Source organism: Myotis lucifugus, unplaced genomic scaffold (assembly GCF_000147115.1).
Source record: "Myotis lucifugus unplaced genomic scaffold, Myoluc2.0 scaffold_178, whole genome shotgun sequence".
In the NCBI taxonomy this organism is placed as follows: Eukaryota; Metazoa; Chordata; class Mammalia; order Chiroptera; family Vespertilionidae; genus Myotis; species Myotis lucifugus.
Window position 1 is genome coordinate 786745 of NW_005871226.1, and position 20507 is coordinate 807251.

Sequence of the window (20507 nt, forward strand, 5' to 3'; positions counted from 1 at the left end):
TGTCCTGAAGGTTTACTTTTTACCTTCATTTCACACCCAACTTCAAGCACATCAATTTCTGCAACATTGTAGTATTCCATATTCAAGTAGTCATCTCATATTTAAAAAACTCTAAGATATATGGTCAAGTGAAAATTTTAAAAATTAGGTTAACAACAATATGCATAAAATGTTCCCATTTGTGTTAAAAAAAAAAGATACTGTTGACAATGTTATCTCTGGGGAGTGGGAGTGGGTATCTGGGATGGTTAGGAAGTTCTGTTCATTGTTACTCAACTCATGTATTGTCTTAATTTTTAAATTATATGATATATTTTCATAATAAAAATTTTTAAAGAACAAATAAATGCCTAATTTTGCCACTCTGTGGCCCTGAGCAAGTCTGTTTAATCTCCGAGAATCTCAGTTTCCTCTTCTGTAAAAAAAAGGGACAACACTGCTCCCTTGTAAGTTTGCTGTAAGGAGAAATGAGGTAATATGTACAAAGTGCCTGCTCTGTGGTAGGTACTCTCTATCTTACCGATATCTCACCCAATCTCATTTAAACAGCAATGGATTTCAGGGGAACAAGAGCAGGGGACACTAACCCATGGCTGATCTCACAATGATACCATTATCAGTATCTTCCTGTGAACAGAAGCCAATTTGCCCCAGCCCTGAGTCCCACCTTGTTAAAAGCACTGACCTAGAATGCAGAGGATCCCATCGGGTCGAGACTTGCTGCTCTGGGTCAGGATGCTCTGAACCTGGCGGAGTCGGCTGCAGCTGCAACAGAACAGAAATCAACTTCCTCAGTACCAGCAAATGAAGGCATGAGGAGGAATGACTGCTAGGGATGGAAACTGGTCCTTGTCCGGTTTTGGTATCAAAACCACAAAACGAATAGGGAAATATTCCCTTCTCTTCTATTTTCCAGACGTAATTATGCAGAATTGGTCAGAGGACTAAGTCTGAACTGCTGATTACAAACTGGATGGTCAGTGGCTCTCTGGCTCAACGGAGGATGGAGCCAATGGCCTTCTCATGGTCAATGTTGAACAATACTGGGACTCAGCAGCTTAGCAGAAAGACCTCCAATGACTTATTTCTGAGGATGATTGAAGAATTTCCACACTGATTTGTCCTAACTGTGGACCTCACCAATCTGTCAAAACCAAACACAAAATATCAAACAGATAAAAACAAACAAATAAAAAAATGGTGTAAAGACCTAAACCCATCTCTGATTCACCATCACAACTCTACCCGTAGAGTGTCACGCCTGGGTACTTGCTCCCATTTTGGTGCAGATCTATTATTCCTTTGGCCTTAGGAATATCCCTTTCCTCCTAAACAAAGCACAAGGAGAGGCACTCCCAGACATTAATATCACTTCTAAGGACCCATGCTCCCATACCAACCCCTCCTCTTTACCAGCAGTGCTAGAGAGAGGTGCTCAATTTCCTGCTCAAGAATGATCCTTCTACTGGGTCTCTCCGCTCCCCCCCGCCCCATCACCTCCAGGTTCAGGATCTACCTCCATTATTAATTCCCTAACACTAATATAATTAATTTTTCCCTACAGTCAATATATTTCCAGCCCTATCACATCATTATTAACTAAGGTTCTCCACAAGCCAACTACACTAACTGTTCCGTCCATGACAACCAGATTGCATCCCCAACCCTCACTAAGTTTGCTCTGGTACACTGCCCTACACTCACCCAAGCAACAATATTTCCAGCCAACAATACTAATTCCCTTCTGGATTCCTTTTCTCCTCTGGATTCTTTCTGATATTCCCATGGCCCAAATCATCCACTCCATGACTTAGCGATCATTAGCACTGTCTTCCCTCAAGATCTTCACAATCTTCCATGTAATACCAAAAACCATGTAAAGACATTACCAAGAAAAATAAACAAACAAAAAAACCAACAGACCAATATCTACATGAATATAGATATAAAAACCTTAATAAACTACCAGCAAGTAGAACTCAAAACATACAAAAAGAATTACAGCAGGTCCTCAAATAAGAGCTATAAAATTGATGAGAAAAAAAAAATCAATTCCCAGCCAGGGCCACTATATGTGTGGAGTTTGCATGTTCTCTCCAAGTCTGAGTGGGTTTTCTCCAGGTACTCCAGTTTCCTCCCACACCCAAAGATGTGCACATTAGGTGAACTGGTGTGTCTAATTTGTCCCAGTCTGAGTGAGTGTGGGTGTAGGTGTGTGCATGACTGTAGCCTGCTATGCAAGGGTGTCTTGTCCAGGATTGGTCCCTGCCTTGTGCCCTGAGCTGCCAGGAGAGGTTCTAGCCACCTGCAACCCTGGACTGAAATAAGTGGATTAGAAATTAATTACTTTACTTGTTTTTATTAATCTTTCTTAAATGTATGTATAGCTCACATTTACTTCAATGTTTAATATTACAAGTGTTTTGAGTCTTTATTTGCAAGTTTGGTAGTTTTTGTGACCAGAAATATACCAAAGGAATTTAACTCTGTTTTATAAATTAGCCTGTGGTAAAATTAGTCTGTAAGTTGCAGTTTCCAAGACCCTATCATTGATGCTAAGTGAGGACTTCCTTTATACACCATGACCAAGAGGGGGGTTATCCCAGGGATGCAGGGTTGGTTCATATGGGTAGATCGAACAATATAATCCACTATTATGAAAAGCTAGAGAAGAAAAAAAAATTCACACAACCACATTACTGATATAGAAAAATCATTTGACAAAATTTAATACCCATTTATAATAAAAACACTCAGAAAACTAGGAATAGACAAGTTTCCTCAAGTTGATAATGTATGTCTACAAAAACCTTCAAAGCAAAGTTTTGGATTACACTTAATGGTGAGTTTTCCTCTAAAATGAGAAACAAGAAAAGGATGTCTACTCTCACCACTCCTATTCAACAGAATACTGGAAGTTCTAGCCAATGTAATAAGGCAAGAAAATAAAAGGCATACAGATTGAAAATGAAGTAGGGAATATCACAGAATTTACCAAAAAAACTTCTGGAACTCATAAGTGAGTTCAACAAGTTTGCAAGATCACTATGTAAAAATCAATTGTATTTCTACATAAAAACAACAAACACATGGAAACCAAAATTAAAAGTCATTATTATTTAAATATAAATCTAACAAAACATGCATAAGACTTATAAACTACTTACTACAAAACACTGATAAAGGAAATCAAAGAATATTTAAGTAAATGGAGAGACATAATGTGTCCATGGATTGGAAAATTCAACATAATGTAGATGTCCATTCTCTCCAAATTGATATACAGGATTAACACAACTCATATCAAAATCCCAACAGAGTTTTGTAGACATAGACAAAATAACTCTAAAACTTACATGAAAAGGCAAAGGAACTAGAATAGCTAAAACAATTTTTTTTTTTTGGTGGGGGAGAGGGGGAAGAACAAAGGGGGGGAATCACTATATATAATGCCAAGACTTAGACAGCTAAAGTAATCAAGACTGAGTGGTATTGGTTGAGAGACAGACACATAGCTCAATGGAACAGTACAGAGTAGCCATAAATAGACCCAGACAAATATAGCCAACTAATTTAGGGCAAAACTTCAAAAGCAATTCAATGAAAGAAGGACAGTCTTCTCAATAAATGGTGTTGGAGCAAATGGATATCCATAGACAAAAACATGAACCTAAACCTTACACCTTACACAAAAATTAACTCAAAATAGATTATACATTTAAAATTTTTAAATATAAAAGTATAAAATCTTTAGAAAAAAATTTAGGACTCAGGGTTTATGAAGTTCTTTCTTAGACTTAATACCAAAAATATGAACCATAAAAGAAAAATATGATATATTAGACTTCATCAAAATTTTAAATGTTGCTTTGTGAAAGACCCTGTTGAGAGAATGAAAAGACAAGCTAAGCCCTAGCTGGTTTGGCTCAGTGGATAGAGTGTCGGCCTGCAGACTGAAGGGTCCCAGGTTCAACTCCGGTCAAGGGCATATGCCCAGGTTGCGGGCTCGGTCCCCAGTTGGGGGCATGCAGGAGGCAGCCGATCGGTGATTCTCTCTCATCATTGATGTTTCTATCTCTCTCTCCCTCTCCCTTCCTCTCTGAAATCAAATATTTATATATAAAAGAAAAGCTAAGATTGGGAGAACATATTTTCAAATCACATATCTGACAGTAGAATACATAAATTAATAACTCGCAAAATTCAACAGTAAAACATATGCAATACAATTAGAAAATGGGTAACAAGCATGAAGGAACATTTCTTCAAAGAGGACACAGAGATAGCACATGAAAACATGTTCACCACCATTATCCACTAGGGAAATGCAAATTAAAATCAGAATGAGATATTACTACACACCTATTAGAAAAGCTAAAATAAACATGACATACCAAAATTCTGGTGACAATTCAGAGAAATTGGATCATTAATATATTTCTGAAAGAAATTAAGGAAGATAGCAATAATGGAAATACATATGTGTTCATAAATAGGAAGACTTAATGTCGTTAAACTGCCAATATTATACAAAGAAATCTATAGCAATATCTATCAAAATACCAAGGATGTTTTTGCAGAAATAAAACAATCCATCCTAAAATTCATATGAACTCTCAAGGAACCCAGAATAGCCAAAAACAATATTGAAAAAGGACAAAGATGGAGGACACACTTCCTGATTTCAAAAGTTACTAGAAAGCTACAGTAAGCAAAGCAGCACTGGCTGGTGTGGCTTAGTGGGTTGGAGCATCACCCCTCTCTCTAAAATCAGTAAACATGTCCTCAGGTAAGATTTTTTTTAAAAAAGGCAGTGTGGTACTGGCAATTTTTGACAAGGGTACCAAGATCATTCATTGAAAAAGTACAGTTTTTTCAAAAAATGGTTTTGAGAAAACTGTATATCTACATGCAAAAGAATGAATTTGAAGCCTTACCTTACACCATATATACAAATTTAATTTAAAATAGAATAGAGTCCTAGCCAGTTGAATGAACATTGACCTATTCAAATAAATGGTGTCAGAGCAAAAGGTTACTGGTTCAGGATCAGGGTACACACCTGGGTTGCGGGCTCGATACCCAGTAGGGATGTGCAGTAGGCAGCTGATGGATGTTTCTCTCTCACATTGTTTTTTTTTTCTCTCTCTCTCTCTGTTTCTCTCTCCCTCTCTCTTCCCATCTCTCTAAGATCAATAAAAAATATTTTTAAAAAGAGTAAAGACCTAAATGTAAACCTAAAACCATAAAACTTTTATAAGAAAACATATGAAAAAACATATGAAAAGCTTCATGACATTGGATTTGGCAATGATTTCTGGCTATGTCACTGAAAGCACAGACAACAAAAGAAAAATATGTAAATCAGACTTCCCCAAAATTAAAAATTTATGTTCACCAAAGGACACAACAGAATGGAAAGGCAACCCAAAGAATGGGAGGAAATATTTGCAAAATCATTTACCTAATAAGTGGCTAATATTCAGAATATATGAAGAAGTCCTAAAACTCAAGAAAAACAAAAAACCTATTCAAAATTGAATAGACATTTCTCCAAAGAAGATATACAAATGGCCACTAAGCGTATGAAAATACGCTCAATATCACTAATCATTATGGAAATGAAAATCAAAACCTCAAAGAGATACTGCTCTCACACAAAGTAAGATGGCTACTATAAACACACACACACACAATAAACAAACAAACAAAAAACAACCTCAGAAAATAACAAATATTAGAAAGGATGGAGAGAAATTGGAAACTTTGTGCACTACTGGTGAGAATGTAAAACAGTGCAGACCCTGTGGAAGAATATGGAGGTTCCTCAAAAAATAAAAACTAGAATTACCATATGATGCAACAATTACACTCTGGGCATACAGCCAAAAGAATTAAAAGCAAGGATTCATGGATATTTGTACATCCATGTTCACAGCAGCATTATTCACAACAATCAAAGGACAGAAGCAAGGCAAGTGTCTATCCACAGAAAAATAATAAACTATGGGGTATACGTACAATAGACTATTAAATCTTAAAAAGGACGGACAGACTATTAAATCTTAAAAAGGACGGACATTCTGGCACATGCTAAAACATGAATGAACCTTGAGGACATTATAGTAAGTGAAATATATGCCAGTCACAAAAGGACAAATATTGTATGATTCCACTTAATGAGGTTCTTATAGGTGGTTGCCAGGAGCTGGGGGAACAAAATGGGGAGTTATTCTTTAAGAGGTACAGAGTTTCAGTTTTGTGGTGGATGGACAGTGGTGATTACAGCACAATGTGAATGTACTTAATGCCACTAAACTGTACACTTAAAAAGTAGTTAAAATGGCAACGTTTGTTTATTTTATCACAATTAAAACATTTGTTTAAGTTATAAAAAGCCAATCTCATGCAAAAAAAAATAACAAAGAGGGAAAACTCTTCTAATATAGAAGAGATTAAATAATAATAATACAATGCCACATATGAAATGTAATATGATTTTAAAAAATACGTTTTTATTGATTTCAGAGAGAGGAAGGGAGTGGGAGAAAGAAACATCAACGATGAGAGAGAATCATTGATCAGCTGCTTCCTACACGCCCCCTACTGGGGATTGAGTCCATAAGCCTGGCATGTGCCTTGACCGAGAATCGAACTGTGACCTTCTGGTTCATAGGTCAATGCTCAACCACTGAGCAACACTGGCCGGGCTGTAATATGATTTTTAAAAAATATTTTTACTGATTTTTAGAGAGAGGAAAGGAGTGAGAGTAAGAGAGAAACACTGATCCAGAGACAGATAAGCATCAATCAGACCATCAAACCTCAGAGGGAAGGTAGGGGAGGGTGGGGGTAAGGGGGAGAGATCTACCAAAGGACTTGTATGCATGCATATAAGCATAACCAATGGACACAGACACCAGGGGGGTGAGGGCATGAGGGGGGGCGGTGGCAATGAGAGGGATAAGGACACATATGTAATACCTTAATCAATAAAGAGAGAAAAAAAATAAAAGAGCTACTCTCACAATTTGAAGAAAAAAAAAAGAAACATCGATGTGAGAGTAAAACATCAATGTGAGAGTGAAACATCTATCGGCTGCCTCCTACTTGCCCCCTACCAGGGATTGAACCTATAACCCAGGCATATGCCCTGACTAGGAATGGAACCAGCAACTTTTTGGTGCACAGGATGATGCCTACCAACTGAGCCACACCAGCCAGGACAAATGTAATATGATTGTTTTTTTTAAAGTGAAACATCCATGAGACATCTGGGAAAACTTGAATGTGGACTAGGTATTTGATGATAGTAAGCAATTACTGTTAACTTTCTTGGGTGAGATGATATGGTGAAATAGTAGAATGTGCTTTTTCTTAGCAGCTGCATGAGGGATTACTTAGGAGTGAAGTGATGTCTGCAACTTACCTGAAAAAGGGGGGGGGGGATAAAAATAATGCACACATAGCAAAATGTTAAAAAATTGTTGAATCTAAGTGATAGGTATAACAAGCATCCATTGTACTATTCTTTTACCTTTTCTGTACTGTTTGAAGATTTTTATAATACAAATCTAGAGCTGGAGATAAGGGGAACATGTGGAGTAACTTAGGGTTTTAGAAGTAGCATAACAGAAACTGCACGACTATCAAGATTAAAGAAAACTTATTTCCCTGGGAAATGACTGCCTGTCTCTCCTCACTTTTTCATGTTTTACATAAGATTGACTTTGCAATCATTCTCTACACTAGAAATATTTCATCAAGTTTGTCCTTTGGCCCATTTCCCTACCCATCTGGACAGTAGGCTACCAAGGTTACCAAGAACTCTTTGGTTTTCAAACTTACAAGAAGCCAGCGACAAAAGCATAAGTAGTTCATGTGACCAGGAAACAAACAGCTCCCCCACTACTGCTGTGGAAAGCCAAGACAATACTGAACACAAAAACAAAGAGTTTCTTTTCTACAAGTATCCTGGCCAAATAAAGTAGAGGCATTGGTATCTCTTACTTTCTTGTCAAATGGGTAAAGCTAAATTCAGTTCTCCTTTTCGTTTGTACATTTTCTTGCTCCCCAAATTTAATTTTTAACCAGACATAGTCTATTTGTCACTGAACCATTAAACTTGTTACTTACTGAAATATTTGCCTATTAAAAAAAAAGACCTGGTGAGTATATAGGAAAAAAACCACATCCATATTCCCAGCACCCAGACTTAATATTTTAGCACATTTGCTTTAATCTACAGTAGTGCCTTTTTAAATTATGCATATAAAATATTAATTTGTTATACTTTTTATGGAAAAAAAGAAATATTACATATAAAACTAAAGTCTTCATTGTTCCTCACCCCCAGAGGTTACCATTATGAGTTTATGTATTCATCCAGACCTTTTTTAATATATATTTTCACACATACACCAAGCTCACTCAGCAATAGTACTGCCCTCTAGCTCCCAGGTCTACCTGAGCAAAGCTGGCATATCCTGGGTAGACAGCCTCTGGTCACCCATAACTCCTTTAGAATACCTGTAGACTGAGCAGACCCAATACTGCAGTTTATGTTAAATATGCTGCTTGTATACTATACTTTAGTTCTAACTTTCCTTGGATTCAGACTCAGAATATAGACAGGCCACAAGATGAAGAAACCAAAGCCTAAGCAGAAGCAGTTTGCCCAAGGTCACAAGGCTGAATAAAGATTAACAGCACCAGACCCTGAGTGACCAGGTACCCCGACTCTGAACCTTTTCTTTCTGATATACCTCACCTCACTGATTTCCTGACAATAAAATTAGTCACAGATACAGTATTTTAAAATTCTAAACAATTATCTCCGTTCTTCCCATCTTCTGATTTATATGTAACAGTTAATTCACTGCTCACTGCTTTTATAACAGTTACTGTATACACCGCCACGTTTATTTTCTTGTTTGTTTGTATTTCATTATCCTGGTTCCTTAGAAATGAAGAAAAAGCTTGAAAATTTTACTTTTGCTTGTTTTTCCTCTGTAATTTATGCTAACCTTTTGATTTTCAAAACTCAATAAAAACGAATATATTCTCCTATGTATGCTCTGTGTTTTGAATATTTTACAAAGTGAATTCTCATACCAATCTGATTTACCTTATCATGGAAAACCACTGTGAACAATTTGGTGTGATTCTCTCACAGTAAAATATTTAGTCAGGTGAGTTTTTTTGTTTTTTTTTTTTTTACATAAAATCATAATCATGAGATATGCAGCTGTTCTGAAACATGCTCTTTCCACTTACCATTATACCTTAAGATCTTTCCAAGTTAGTACATAGAACCCATCCTCATTTTAAAAATGATTGCACTGAATTCTTTTGTTTTTATTTAGCCAGCCACTAGGATTGAGCATTCAGGAATTATACTATTTTGCAAAGCAAACAATTCTTCTTAAAATGGGCAACCTTAATACAGTCATCTTTGTCACAAGTACAGAAGTTTCTGGAAGGTAGAGACTTAAAAGTAACACTGCCAGGTTAAGAGGTATCTGCATTTTAAATTTTGATAGATCTTACCAAATTGTTTTCTTAAAACACTCATCTAGACTCTGAGACCAAATCATGATGATGAGTACTTGGGGGTGGGTGGATAAGAGGGAGAGCGGGCAGGAATGGAACCAACTTTTTTTTGTATTTTGTATTGTATGTTTTTTTCAACATGTAACCAATTAGTATCTTGTCAATATAGTCAGCCAATGAATCGAAAAACAAACAAAAAACATAAAAAACCCCACTCACCTACAATTTCTCAGAATACCTGTTTCCCCACAACTTTCCAAACCATGTTGTCACTCTTTAACTAATGTTAATTAAGTTATATTCTCCCTAATCACTAGGTTGGTTGTCAAATGTTTATTAATCATCTATATTTTTCTATGAATGCATATTCATGTTCTTTGCCCATTTTTATTTGGTCATTTGGTCTTTTCCCCCTGAATAATTTATATATATTCGATCATATTTTAAAAGTTGTTTTTTGGCCATATGGTGCAAATATTTTTTTCAAACTTCTAAACTTTGTATGGTATCTTTTTCAGGCAGAAGTTTAAAAGTCTTATATAATTAAATGTTTTAATTTTATTTTTAAGATTAGGGGTTTTATGTCTTCCTTTTGTGTCTTCCCCACTTAGTACTAGTATTATAAAAGTATAATAATAAAATACCAATATTTCATTAATTACACGTGTATGTGTATTTTAAACATTTAGCTCTTTGCTCCTCTGGAATTTGCTTTTAACCTTTGTGAAGCAGGAATCTGACTATATTTCCCCTTCAAAATATAATTGTCCCAAGACCATATCCTGATGACCCTTTTAATCCTCTGATGTGGAATGCCACTTTTAGCATATGTTAAACTGCCATATATTGTTGGATCTTTTTTAGCTTTATTTGATCCATTTACCTATACTCACAGAATTAGTACACTTAAAAAATAATTGGAGCTTTAAATGTCATCTCTTGAACTTCCTAGTTTATGGATTATTTTTAGTATCTGCCAAGGTACATCCTCTTATCATTGTTTCAAAGATCCTGTGGCTTTTATTGAGCACTTTCTCTTTAAGATGAAGTTTAAAATCAGCTTGTTAAGATCCATAAAAATTCCCATTCATATTTTGTATTGTGATCATATTGAGTGTGGACAGCACTGAGCTCCCACTCAGGAACATGATGTGTCTTTCCATTCATTCCTCTCTGTTTTATACCCTTCTGTCAAGTTTTATATTTTTATTTATAGAAGTCTTATACATTCCTTAATAGGTTGATTCCTATGTATTTTATAGTTTTTGTTCCTATTTTGAATGTCATCCTTAGTCCATTACATTTTCCAAACAACTTGCTAAATTCTCACTTATTCTAGAGCTGACCAACAAGATATGCAGAAGCCATATTAGGTGGAAGTTTCTGAGGGAGCTCTTGGAAAGGAAGGAACTGACTCAACAGGAAGCTGTCCTTTCTCTTTCCCCCTCTTGCCTGTCAGACATGATATCACAGCTGGAGAGCCTACAGCCATTTTGTGACTAAGAAGCTATGAAGAATATGGAGCCCACATGCTCAGAATAGCAAAATATATACACGGAAGAGGCCTGGTTCCCTGATGACTTTATACTAGGACTAGCCGGCCCTTCTCTAGATATCTTTTATAAGAGACAATACACCCCAAAGTTAAGTCAATATTGTGTCTTTTACCAGCTGCAAAATGTAGTTCCTAACTGATAGGCCACCTCATCTAAAATAGTTAAAACTCGTACCCAATTGCAATTCATGCCTACACATATTTCATGAATTGGGGTACACAAGACATTCTAGAAATTAAATTCAAGAACTTCAGAAAATACTACCCAGCACAACTGGAAAATGCTATCTGGAAGTCTGTTCACTATATTCTAGTATAATGTCTTATTTTCCATGTTCTTCCTTTCTCCAGCTTTCTCTGAGCATTTCCTCAAACAATCTGTTCTTTGTAAAGTCAGTTTCTCAAGTCTTCATTCAGAAAGCATCCACAATTACTTCCCCCCCACTTCTTTGACTACTAAAAGCATGCTAAATCTGGCCCTGGCCAGTGTAGTTCAGTTGGTTGAGGCATTGTCCTGTACACCAAAAGGTGGCCAGCATCCAAGCAAGTATACTGGCGGTGAAACTTCACATTTTCAGACATACAAGATCATAGTCTTGCTTTGCATTTTGAGGTTTCTTAAGGCAGGGACCATCTGTATTATATCAATAACAATTACTTCTGTGTATCTGTAAACCCAAGAGAACCATGGGCATTGGTAACTGGCCAATAAACATCCTCTGAAGAGATAACCTGCCTCGGTGAGGCTTTACTTATGTAGAACATCACTATCGTGAACCACCTTCTCACCATCTAGCTCACAACTGTGATTCTTCATTTTCTGAATATCCATGAAATTTAACATAGCCCACAGCTTCACCTGCAATTATTCTCTATTCATTCAATAAATAATTACTGCAAGCAGTGTTGCATAATAGCTAACAACAGCAGTTCATATTTAGTGAGTGCTGACTGTATGCCAGACACTGATCTAAGCACTAGGGCATGCACTGTGGGAAATGGCAAAAAAAAGCAGTCCCATCCCAGCCCTGGCCAGTGTGGCTCAGTTGGTTGAGCATTGTCCCAGCACAGAAGGGTCACCAGCTCGCTTCCTGGTTAGGCATATGCCGAGGTTGTGGATTTGGTCCTCAGATGGGGTGCATGCGGGAGGCAACCAATCGATGTTTCTCTCTCACATCAATGTTTCCCCCCTCCCCTCTCTCCCTCTCCTTTCCTTTCTCTCTTAAAAACAAAACAAAACAAAAAACACCATATTTTTTTTAAAGTCCCATCCCTGCCTTAGCTGGTTTGGCTTGGTGGATAAAGTGTTGGCCTGCGGACTGAAGGGTCCCAGGTTCGATTCTGGTCAAGGGCACATGCCTGGGTTGCTGGCAAATCCCCAGTAGGGGGTGTGCAGGAGGCAGCCAATCAATGATTCCCTCGCATCATTGATGTTTGTATCTCTCTCTCCCTCTCCCTTCCTCTCTGAAATAAATAAAAATATATTAAAAAATAAAATTTTAAAAGTCCCATCCCTTTGATAATTCCCAGGGGGTAACAAAGATGGTCCTTGCTTATGAGTCCTTTAACAAGGAAGAAATCCAACTTGTACATGGAATAGAGAAGCCCCCGCACAAGAACCCCTTAAACAGGTTGTTTTGCTAGATAGGGCACAGCTCCAATGGCTTCTCAATAAAGGTTGTACGGAAGGTCAAACTTTGAGAGCTTGCATGTGTGAAATGTCTGTATCCTTCCCTCACACCTGCCTGAGAGTTTGGTTAGATCCAGAATTCTGGGTGGGAATCCATTTTCCTTCAGAAGGCACTGCTTTTTCCATTATCTTCTAGTTTCCAACCCTACAGTTCCTGACCCTATCTATCTATGTGATTTGTACATATTCTTTTGTCTTTATAGTGCTCAAAATTTTCATGATGATGTGCCTTGGCATGGCTATTTTTAAATTAATTGTGCTGAATTCTTGGAGAGTCCTTTGAATTTGGAAACTTATGTCCTTCGGTTTTGAGAAATTTTATTTCATTTTGCATGATTTCTTCATGCCATCAAACAATAACCACCCACTATTCCTCCTTGTTACAGACATCTACAAACCTCTGGGTCATTCTGTCCCCTACATTCCCTGAAGATTTTAGATTCTGGATCATGGTCTCTTTTGCTATTACTACTCCCTCCTTACTTCATGATATTCTCAATATGCATAGATGCTCCTTCCACTACCTTTATCTGTTCCTTTACTCCTGTCTTCTAATGATGTCCTCTATCCTACCTCAGCTACTCCCTCCCACAGTGCCCACATCGAAGCAGCTCAATACAGCTAAAGGAAAAGCATATAACCATACTAACTGGGTACCACCTTAAATTATGACAACAAACACCAAATGGGTATGTTTTTCGTGCTGCCTGGCAATCCTAATAAGGCAGTATTTCCTTATTCAACTGATTTTTCTCCACTCTACTAGATGAATGCTATACCTTCTTTCTCCTTAAACATTCAACACCTCCCCCTTTTCATTTTTAGCTGACAGACTTCTTATTTAGCTAAAAACATAGAAGCAATCAGAAGAGAACTTCCACTTTCTTCCACTACCAAGCTACCACTGCACCAGCATTTGTGTCCATATAATTGCCACAGATGAACTGTCCATGCACTACTTTAGCCTGAGGTCAACATATCCATGTATGTCCTAGATCTCATTCTCTCTCACCTATTCAAGGACCTCACTTCTGAAATTGTCCCTTCTCTCTCTTTAATCATCAGTTTGCCTCTCTGTACTCCATCATTCCCATCAACTTACAAGCATGCTAGAATTAAAATGTTTGCCCACCTAAAAACAGAAAGGACTCTAACACTCATGCCCGCCCAGCTATAGCCCTATTACTCGGCTTTCCCTTATAACAATCCTTGAAACAAAATCACTATGACTATCTATATTGACTGTCATCAATTTCTCTCCTATTTTCTCTTGAACTCACTGAATGAAAACGGTTCTTGTCCAAGTCACCATTGACCTCCACATTTCCAAATCTAACAGTCTATTCTTAGTCCTCGTCAGTATTTATCACTTGGCTTTCCACTGTCCCGGAATCTTCTCCTATCTCGGAGGCAGAATACCATTTTCCCTCACAAGTTGGAAGATGTTGCTACACTTGCCTTTTCTACATGGGATAGCCCAGAGCTTGGATGTTGGTCCTCTTCTCTATCTACATTTACTGTCTGCATCTCTATCTAGTCTCAGAGTTTGTTTTTTTTTTTTTTGTATTTATTATTTTTTTTAGAGAGAGGAAGTGAAAGAGAAACACCGATTTGTTCCACTTATTTATGCATTCATTGATTGCTTCTTGTATGTTCCCTGAACAGAGATTGAACCAGCAGCCTTGATGTATTGGGATGACACTCTAACCACCTGAGCTACCTGGCCAGGGCCTAGTCTCACAGCTTTAAAATAAAAATTTGGGAGTCATCAGCATATGGGTGGTATCTCCAGTCCCAATCTCTCTCTTAAATGCCAGACTTGTATATCCAACTGCCTACCCAATATCACCACTTGGATATCTATTAGGAAACTCAAAATGAACAAGGTCAAAATTGAACTCTATTTTCTCCACAAACCTGCTCTTATTCCAGTGTTCCCAAATTAATAAATGGCAACTCATTCTTCCAACATCGAGCCCCAAATCAACGGTGCCCTCTTACACTATTGTTCCTTTGGCCCTATTTCTTCCTCAGTACTCATTTGTCTTCACCCTGTATTACAATTTTTGTTGTTTTGTCTCTTTCCACTTACAAAGGAGATCTTTAAGGGTAGGGGCCTGCCTTATTTGCTTGAATCCAGAACACCTAGCACAGTGTATGTTGGATTATTTGTATAAAGAGGCAGTGAAATGAAATGAATCCTGAACAGGATCAGATCCCTCCGCAGAAAAAGATTTTGAAGCAGGAAAGCATATTTTATACTGGTTCCTTAGTACGAGTCAAGCTAGGTACTTAGTAACAACTCCAAAAGCTTCTTCCTCACTCTACATTTCAAACATCAGTCACCTGAAAGCTTGCTCTGGGTCCCAGACTGATGGAGTAGCCACCACCTGAAGCACCAACAGTCACCAGTAAAGAGAGTGGTAAATTACACACCAGAAGGTATAGCATCATTCCTGTACACATTTCATTGACCTAAAGCCGTGGTCAGCAAACTGCTGCTCTCGAGCCACATGCGGCTCTTTGAACCCTTGAGTGTGGCTCTTCCTAAGCCTTAGGAGTACCCTAATTAAGTTAATAACAATGTACCTACCTATATAGTTTAAGTTTAAAAAATTTGGCTCTCAAAAGAAATTTCAATCGTTGTACTGTTGATATTTGGCTCTGTTGACTAATGAGTTTGCCGACCACTGACCTAGAGGAACTCACAAGGCCATACCCAAACCCAACTTCAAGGGGGCAAGCAAGTACGTTACCACATGTCCAGGAGGCAGAAACCAAAAATATCTGATGGACAGCACCATATCCTTTAAAAAAAAAGCTTCTAGTTCTAAGCAACAAGATTTTAACACCTGATTTGTATTCCTTATCTGCAAAAATAAACACCACCACTAAACCACACACTTGCAAAATACTATCTATGGGTCTTTAGGAATGTAACTTCACCAGTTAGGCCTGCCCCTTTCATCACTCAGGAGTCAGAGTTAAGCAAAGAAGATAAGTATAGGTGACAGGAAAGTGCTGAGCCCAAACGTGCTAGACATGTTCAATGTCAAAAGTCAGGGAAAGGCTTGAATGGGTAAGAAAACCATGTTCAGTTATGCAGAGGTGAAGAAAGGAGGGGAACCTTCAGCCAACTTCTTTTATCAAAGGTATAAAACAGCCAGGTCTTGGGGTTCCTTGCACTACCCCTTGTCCGGAGACCAACGAGCTTCACTCACACTACTCAGTGGAAGATTCAGAGTTTGACTAGTAAAGTTAACCAACATTTATCTTTTTAGCATAAAAACACTACTTTAAAAATAACTGCACACTGCCATGTTTTTAGAAACAGGGAAGGCAGCATTATTTTAGAGATGGATTTCACCGGGAAGTTCTCCCTCCCGCCCCCCCCCCCCCAACGTCTCAAAAACTCAAGATTCCTACACTTAAGATGATGGGATGAACCCCAACTCTACAGAGAGCCTGGCTTTAACAGATGGCTGTTCCAAGTTCTAAAGTGCCCTTTCATTCTATGTAAAATTCAAATACTTTCTAACAGTGAAACTGTCTGCCAGAAACGTTTAGGACCTTAGGGTGGATTGGAGATGGTTATCATAAGCAGCTAAACACTTGGAACTGTCAAGTCCACAAGGAATTCCATTGAAGGGCAGAGAAGTTCAAACAATCTCACCTGCCAAATTAAAAGCAAACAAGGACTTGCAAATGCAACCATGGGAATCTAGCCTCACCTCCCCATTTATTCATTCAACAAACACGCATTAGTTGCAGGGAAGGAATGCCAGGAAGGAAGAGAGGAACATGGTTTTAAGATTTAGTTCTTGCTCTCCATTAATTTGGTTTATTTAAAAAAAAATGCACAAAAACAACAGATCAGTGAGCAAACAGTTAAAAATACGATGCCGTAATCACCATCACAAGGATATAGAAAAAGCAGTTCCAACGTCTACGTTCAAAATCTCCTTTCAAGGGAACAATACCATATTTGCTTTGCTAAGTGGCTAAAATAGAGAAAAAGCAAACCAAAAAACCCCCCAAAAAACCCTCTTCTGGTTTAATGGCAGTTTTGCAGTGCGCCAAAGCCCCTTTCTTTCTCTCACCCTCCCTCCCTCCGTCTCAATGGTCTCTGCCACAACCCCTCCATCATTCCAACCTTCGCATTCCGCAGGCGGTCCCAGGCCAGCTCCATCACAAACAATGCCCAGACTATCAAGGTCACAAGGAGCCCAAAGGCACCAGGAGCAGAAGTCGAAAACCGATTTTCCTTTCTCCAAAGGGTGCGGGCCCCTCCCCGATATCACCCTCCCCAAAGCGAGGCACCCCGGAGTTGTGTCTCTAGGCTCAGGGGCCTGGGGCCCACCGCTTTCGGGGTTCCCGAGCCTCTTTTTCCTATCCATCCAGTTCGTGTTCCCTCCTGCACCCTAATGACCTCCAACGCCCCCAAACCTGAGCTCCCCATTGTGGAGCGAGGGAGGGTCGCGAAGAGGCTGGGGGCCGGGGGAGGCGAGGACATGCGCAATAGGGAAGATGCTGTCAGTGTCTGTAGGGGGTGGGGAGGGGGGTCCTCTTTATTTAGGGAAGCCTCTGTCAAGGGGACAAGCTCTAGGGGAGACTTCCGATTTGGGGGCATTATACATGAGCCGTTTCTAGGGAAACCCCTGTGGGGTTTCTAATTAGGGGCGTTATTGTGTGTGTGGGGAGGGGGGGAGGGGGCTCGTCTCTCTAGCGGTTTCTGAGGGCAATAATCTATGGGGCAGGCAAGTGGCCCATCCGTAGAGAAGGCACCATGGAGATTGTCTACAGAAAACCCTGCTGGGGGAAACGTTCTATGGGGTGGGATGTCCCGCTGGGGTCCTTCACAAGGAGCCGTTGTGGGAGGCTCTACACAGGACACGGGTCCCGGGGAAACGTTCCTCTGAGAGCCGTTTAGGGAAAAAGCATCCGCGTGGAAGCCATGCCCGGCCACACCCCGAGCTTTGAGGCGTCGTCGGACCCCAACAACCCGCAATCCCCTGCCGGGCCGCCCTCTCAGCCTCGGTCCCGCGTACCTGACGGAGGGCGACCCGCGGCCGGAGCCGCCGGCAGACCACGCGCGGGGCAACCCCAGCCGGTGCGGGGGGTACACGTCCATGGCGGCAGGCGGCGGCAGCGGAGGAGAACCTGGCCGCTGCGAGGGTCGTGCAGGCCCGCGGGGCGGGCTCCAGGGCCTCTGCAGCCGGGCGGGGGCGGCGGGGCGTGCCGGGTGGGCGGGGGGCGCGGCGCGCGGAGGCACGTCGGGGGCGGGGGCGGAGTCGGACGTTGGCTTGAAAGCGGCGTTGGGGGCGTGGCCACTGGCTGGGCGCGGGGCGGGGCGGGGCGGGGCGGGCGCCCGGGCGCAGTGCCGCGCCCTCCTGAACTGGCGAGCGGTCCCTGCGGGGCGCTGGGGTCGCCCGTACTCGGGGCGAGGGCCGCCACGCCGCCGCTCTGCCCTGTCTTCAGGCCCCGCACTACGGAGTGGGACTCTGCGGCGCCTGCAGCCGCGCACACGGGCGCGCCCGGGGGTGGAGCCTCGCCCCGCCCCGCCCCGTTGAGCGGGCTTCGGCTTCCCTCAAAGCTTTCCTCCGCTGCAGCGGGATCCCGGGGCAGCGCCGGGCGCTGGGCACCTCCTGAACGGCCTGCTCGCTTCCCGCTGCCGACCAATTGCACACCCTCCCTTCGAACACCTAGCCGACCTCAGGTTGGTAGTGGGCCCAGCTCTGCGCTGGGTATGGGCGTGAGAGGCTCATAAGGTCACAAAGGATCCCGACCTTTTTCTGTGCAGATCTTGGCTTGACGCGTTCCCGACTGCAGAGCCATAATCAAGAAACCTAATCCCACCGAGTCTCGGTCTTTTTGTGTGTAAAGCAGGGGAAATACCTCGTTGATAGTGTTGCCAGGAGTATATGCAGGACGTAGTGAATGATTTTGTCATGTGTTGACTTTGTCAGGATACCTTAAATATCCTATATTAATATTTTTGCAATCAATTACAAAAAATATTAGAGCTGTTTTTCCACCAACGTAGTTGGCGCTTAAATGACTTAAATGGAATACCAGCTGAAAATCCTACCTCCGCAAGTAAAAGATCTGGACAATCCCTATGGTGTCTCCAGCAGGTTTAACTGAAGGAGGACCAAAAGAAGGGACTAGAAATTAAAAGTACTTATTTTTCATATTCAAGGAAGGAAGAGACTTTTGGCTCAAGTTCAAGATATTTAGAGAAAACTTCACATCAGTATACAGACAGAATCAGCCAATTACCGACAGCCTCACTACAGTGGCTCTGCTTCTGAAAGTCAGCCGGACAACAGCTTCGCCCCGGTAACTCAGCTTCTGAAAGTTAGTAAATCAATCGCGGGCCCCAGGTTTCTGAAAGTGAGCCAATCATTGGCAGCTCCACGCTTCCGGGCACCAGCCAATCAGCAAGTGCCTCACTCCAGGGACCAGGCTTCTGAAAGTTAGCCGGTCCTCATGGTGACCTGACAACAGTGACCACACTAACAGAGCCTCCAGTCGGCCCATCGCTGACTCTCCCGATTCTGAACCCGCCAATTCCTGAACGCTAGGCTTCCCCAAACCCATAAGATCAGTTCTGGTTTTGCTTAGGGGAGGGTGCCTTACAAGTACAGCTTTCTTTTGCTGACCGACGAGAAATTAATCTTTTTTTTTTCTTTTAATCATACTGAGTTCAATATTCCCCCACCTTGTCAAGTCCTAGGTTCGCAACCCTTCCAAGATTCAATTCTCGCCGTTATGAGTTTGGACTTGTGACAAGCGCAGTGTCGAAGCCATGAGATTTTTAAAAGACAACTTTTTCAATTCTTGTGACAGCTGCTATTACTTTTTTTTTTTTTTTTTTTTACAACTCTATGGATATGTTTTTAGAACGTTTTCATCACCCTTTTAGTAGTCATTCTACCATTTCTTCCCAACCATCCCAGCCTTGGGCAGTCACTAGTCTTTCTCTCTACATATGGCTTTGTCTATTCTAAACATTTCATAGAACAGAATCATGCAATATGTGGTCCTTTGTGACTGACTTTTTTTCATTTGGCATAATTTTTGCAAGTTTCATTTATGTTGTAGCATATACCAGAATTTCTTTTTTTGCCCCAGAATTTCATTTTTTAAGGTTGAATAATATTCCATTGCATGGATATCTCTTTTTTTGTTTGTTTAAAGTATTACATATATCTCCTTTTTCCCAATTGACACCCCCCCACTCACACCCCCAGGACAAGCCCCCACCTCCCCAGTGTCTGTGTCCATTGGTTATGCTAATATGCATGCATACAAGTCTCTGAGGTTGGACTGTCTGTTCAGTGTTTCTTTGTCTCTGGATCTATTTTTTTAAATGTTTTATTGATTTTTTACAGAGAGGAAGGGAGAGGGATAGAGAGTTAGAAACATCGATGAGAGAGAAACATCGATCAGCTGCCTCCTGCACACCCCTTACTGGGGATGTGCCCGCAATCAAGGTACATGCCCTTGACTGGAATCGAACCTGGGACCCTTCAGTCTGCAGTCCGACGCTCTATCCACTGAGCCAAACCAGTCAGGGCTCTTTTCCCATTTAATTGCCTTAGCAACCTTGTTGAAAATTGTTACCTCTTTTTTGTTTGAATCCCAAAATGCCAAAATGCAAGTGTGAATTTCATGATGAATTTTCTGAACAGTGGACATTTATTAAAT

At 40.6% G+C, this 20507-nt stretch overlaps 1 protein-coding gene and 1 long non-coding RNA gene across 3 annotated transcripts in view; one reads left to right on the forward strand and one right to left on the reverse strand.

Moving 5' to 3' along the window:
- The window catches only part of CUNH20orf194 (chromosome unknown C20orf194 homolog), a 127961-nt gene extending 109939 nt beyond the window's left edge, over positions 1 to 18022 (reverse strand). For both annotated transcript variants that reach the window (XM_023760281.1, XM_006096411.3), the window contains exons 1-2: positions 17846 to 18022; positions 686 to 765 (exon numbers count right to left, since the gene is read on the reverse strand). In XM_023760281.1, coding sequence (XP_023616049.1) covers positions 686 to 765; positions 17846 to 17928 — 163 coding nt within the window. In that variant the 5' untranslated portion in view covers positions 17929 to 18022. The remainder of the gene's footprint in view (positions 1 to 685; positions 766 to 17845) is intronic.
- Positions 18023 to 18322: 300 nt separating this feature from the next.
- On the forward strand, positions 18323 to 19645 carry LOC106698416. Its single transcript, XR_001349744.2, has 2 exons — positions 18323 to 18513; positions 18997 to 19645. It is a non-coding gene; the product is annotated as an uncharacterized LOC106698416 (long non-coding RNA).
- Positions 19646 to 20507: the final 862 nt, after the last annotated feature.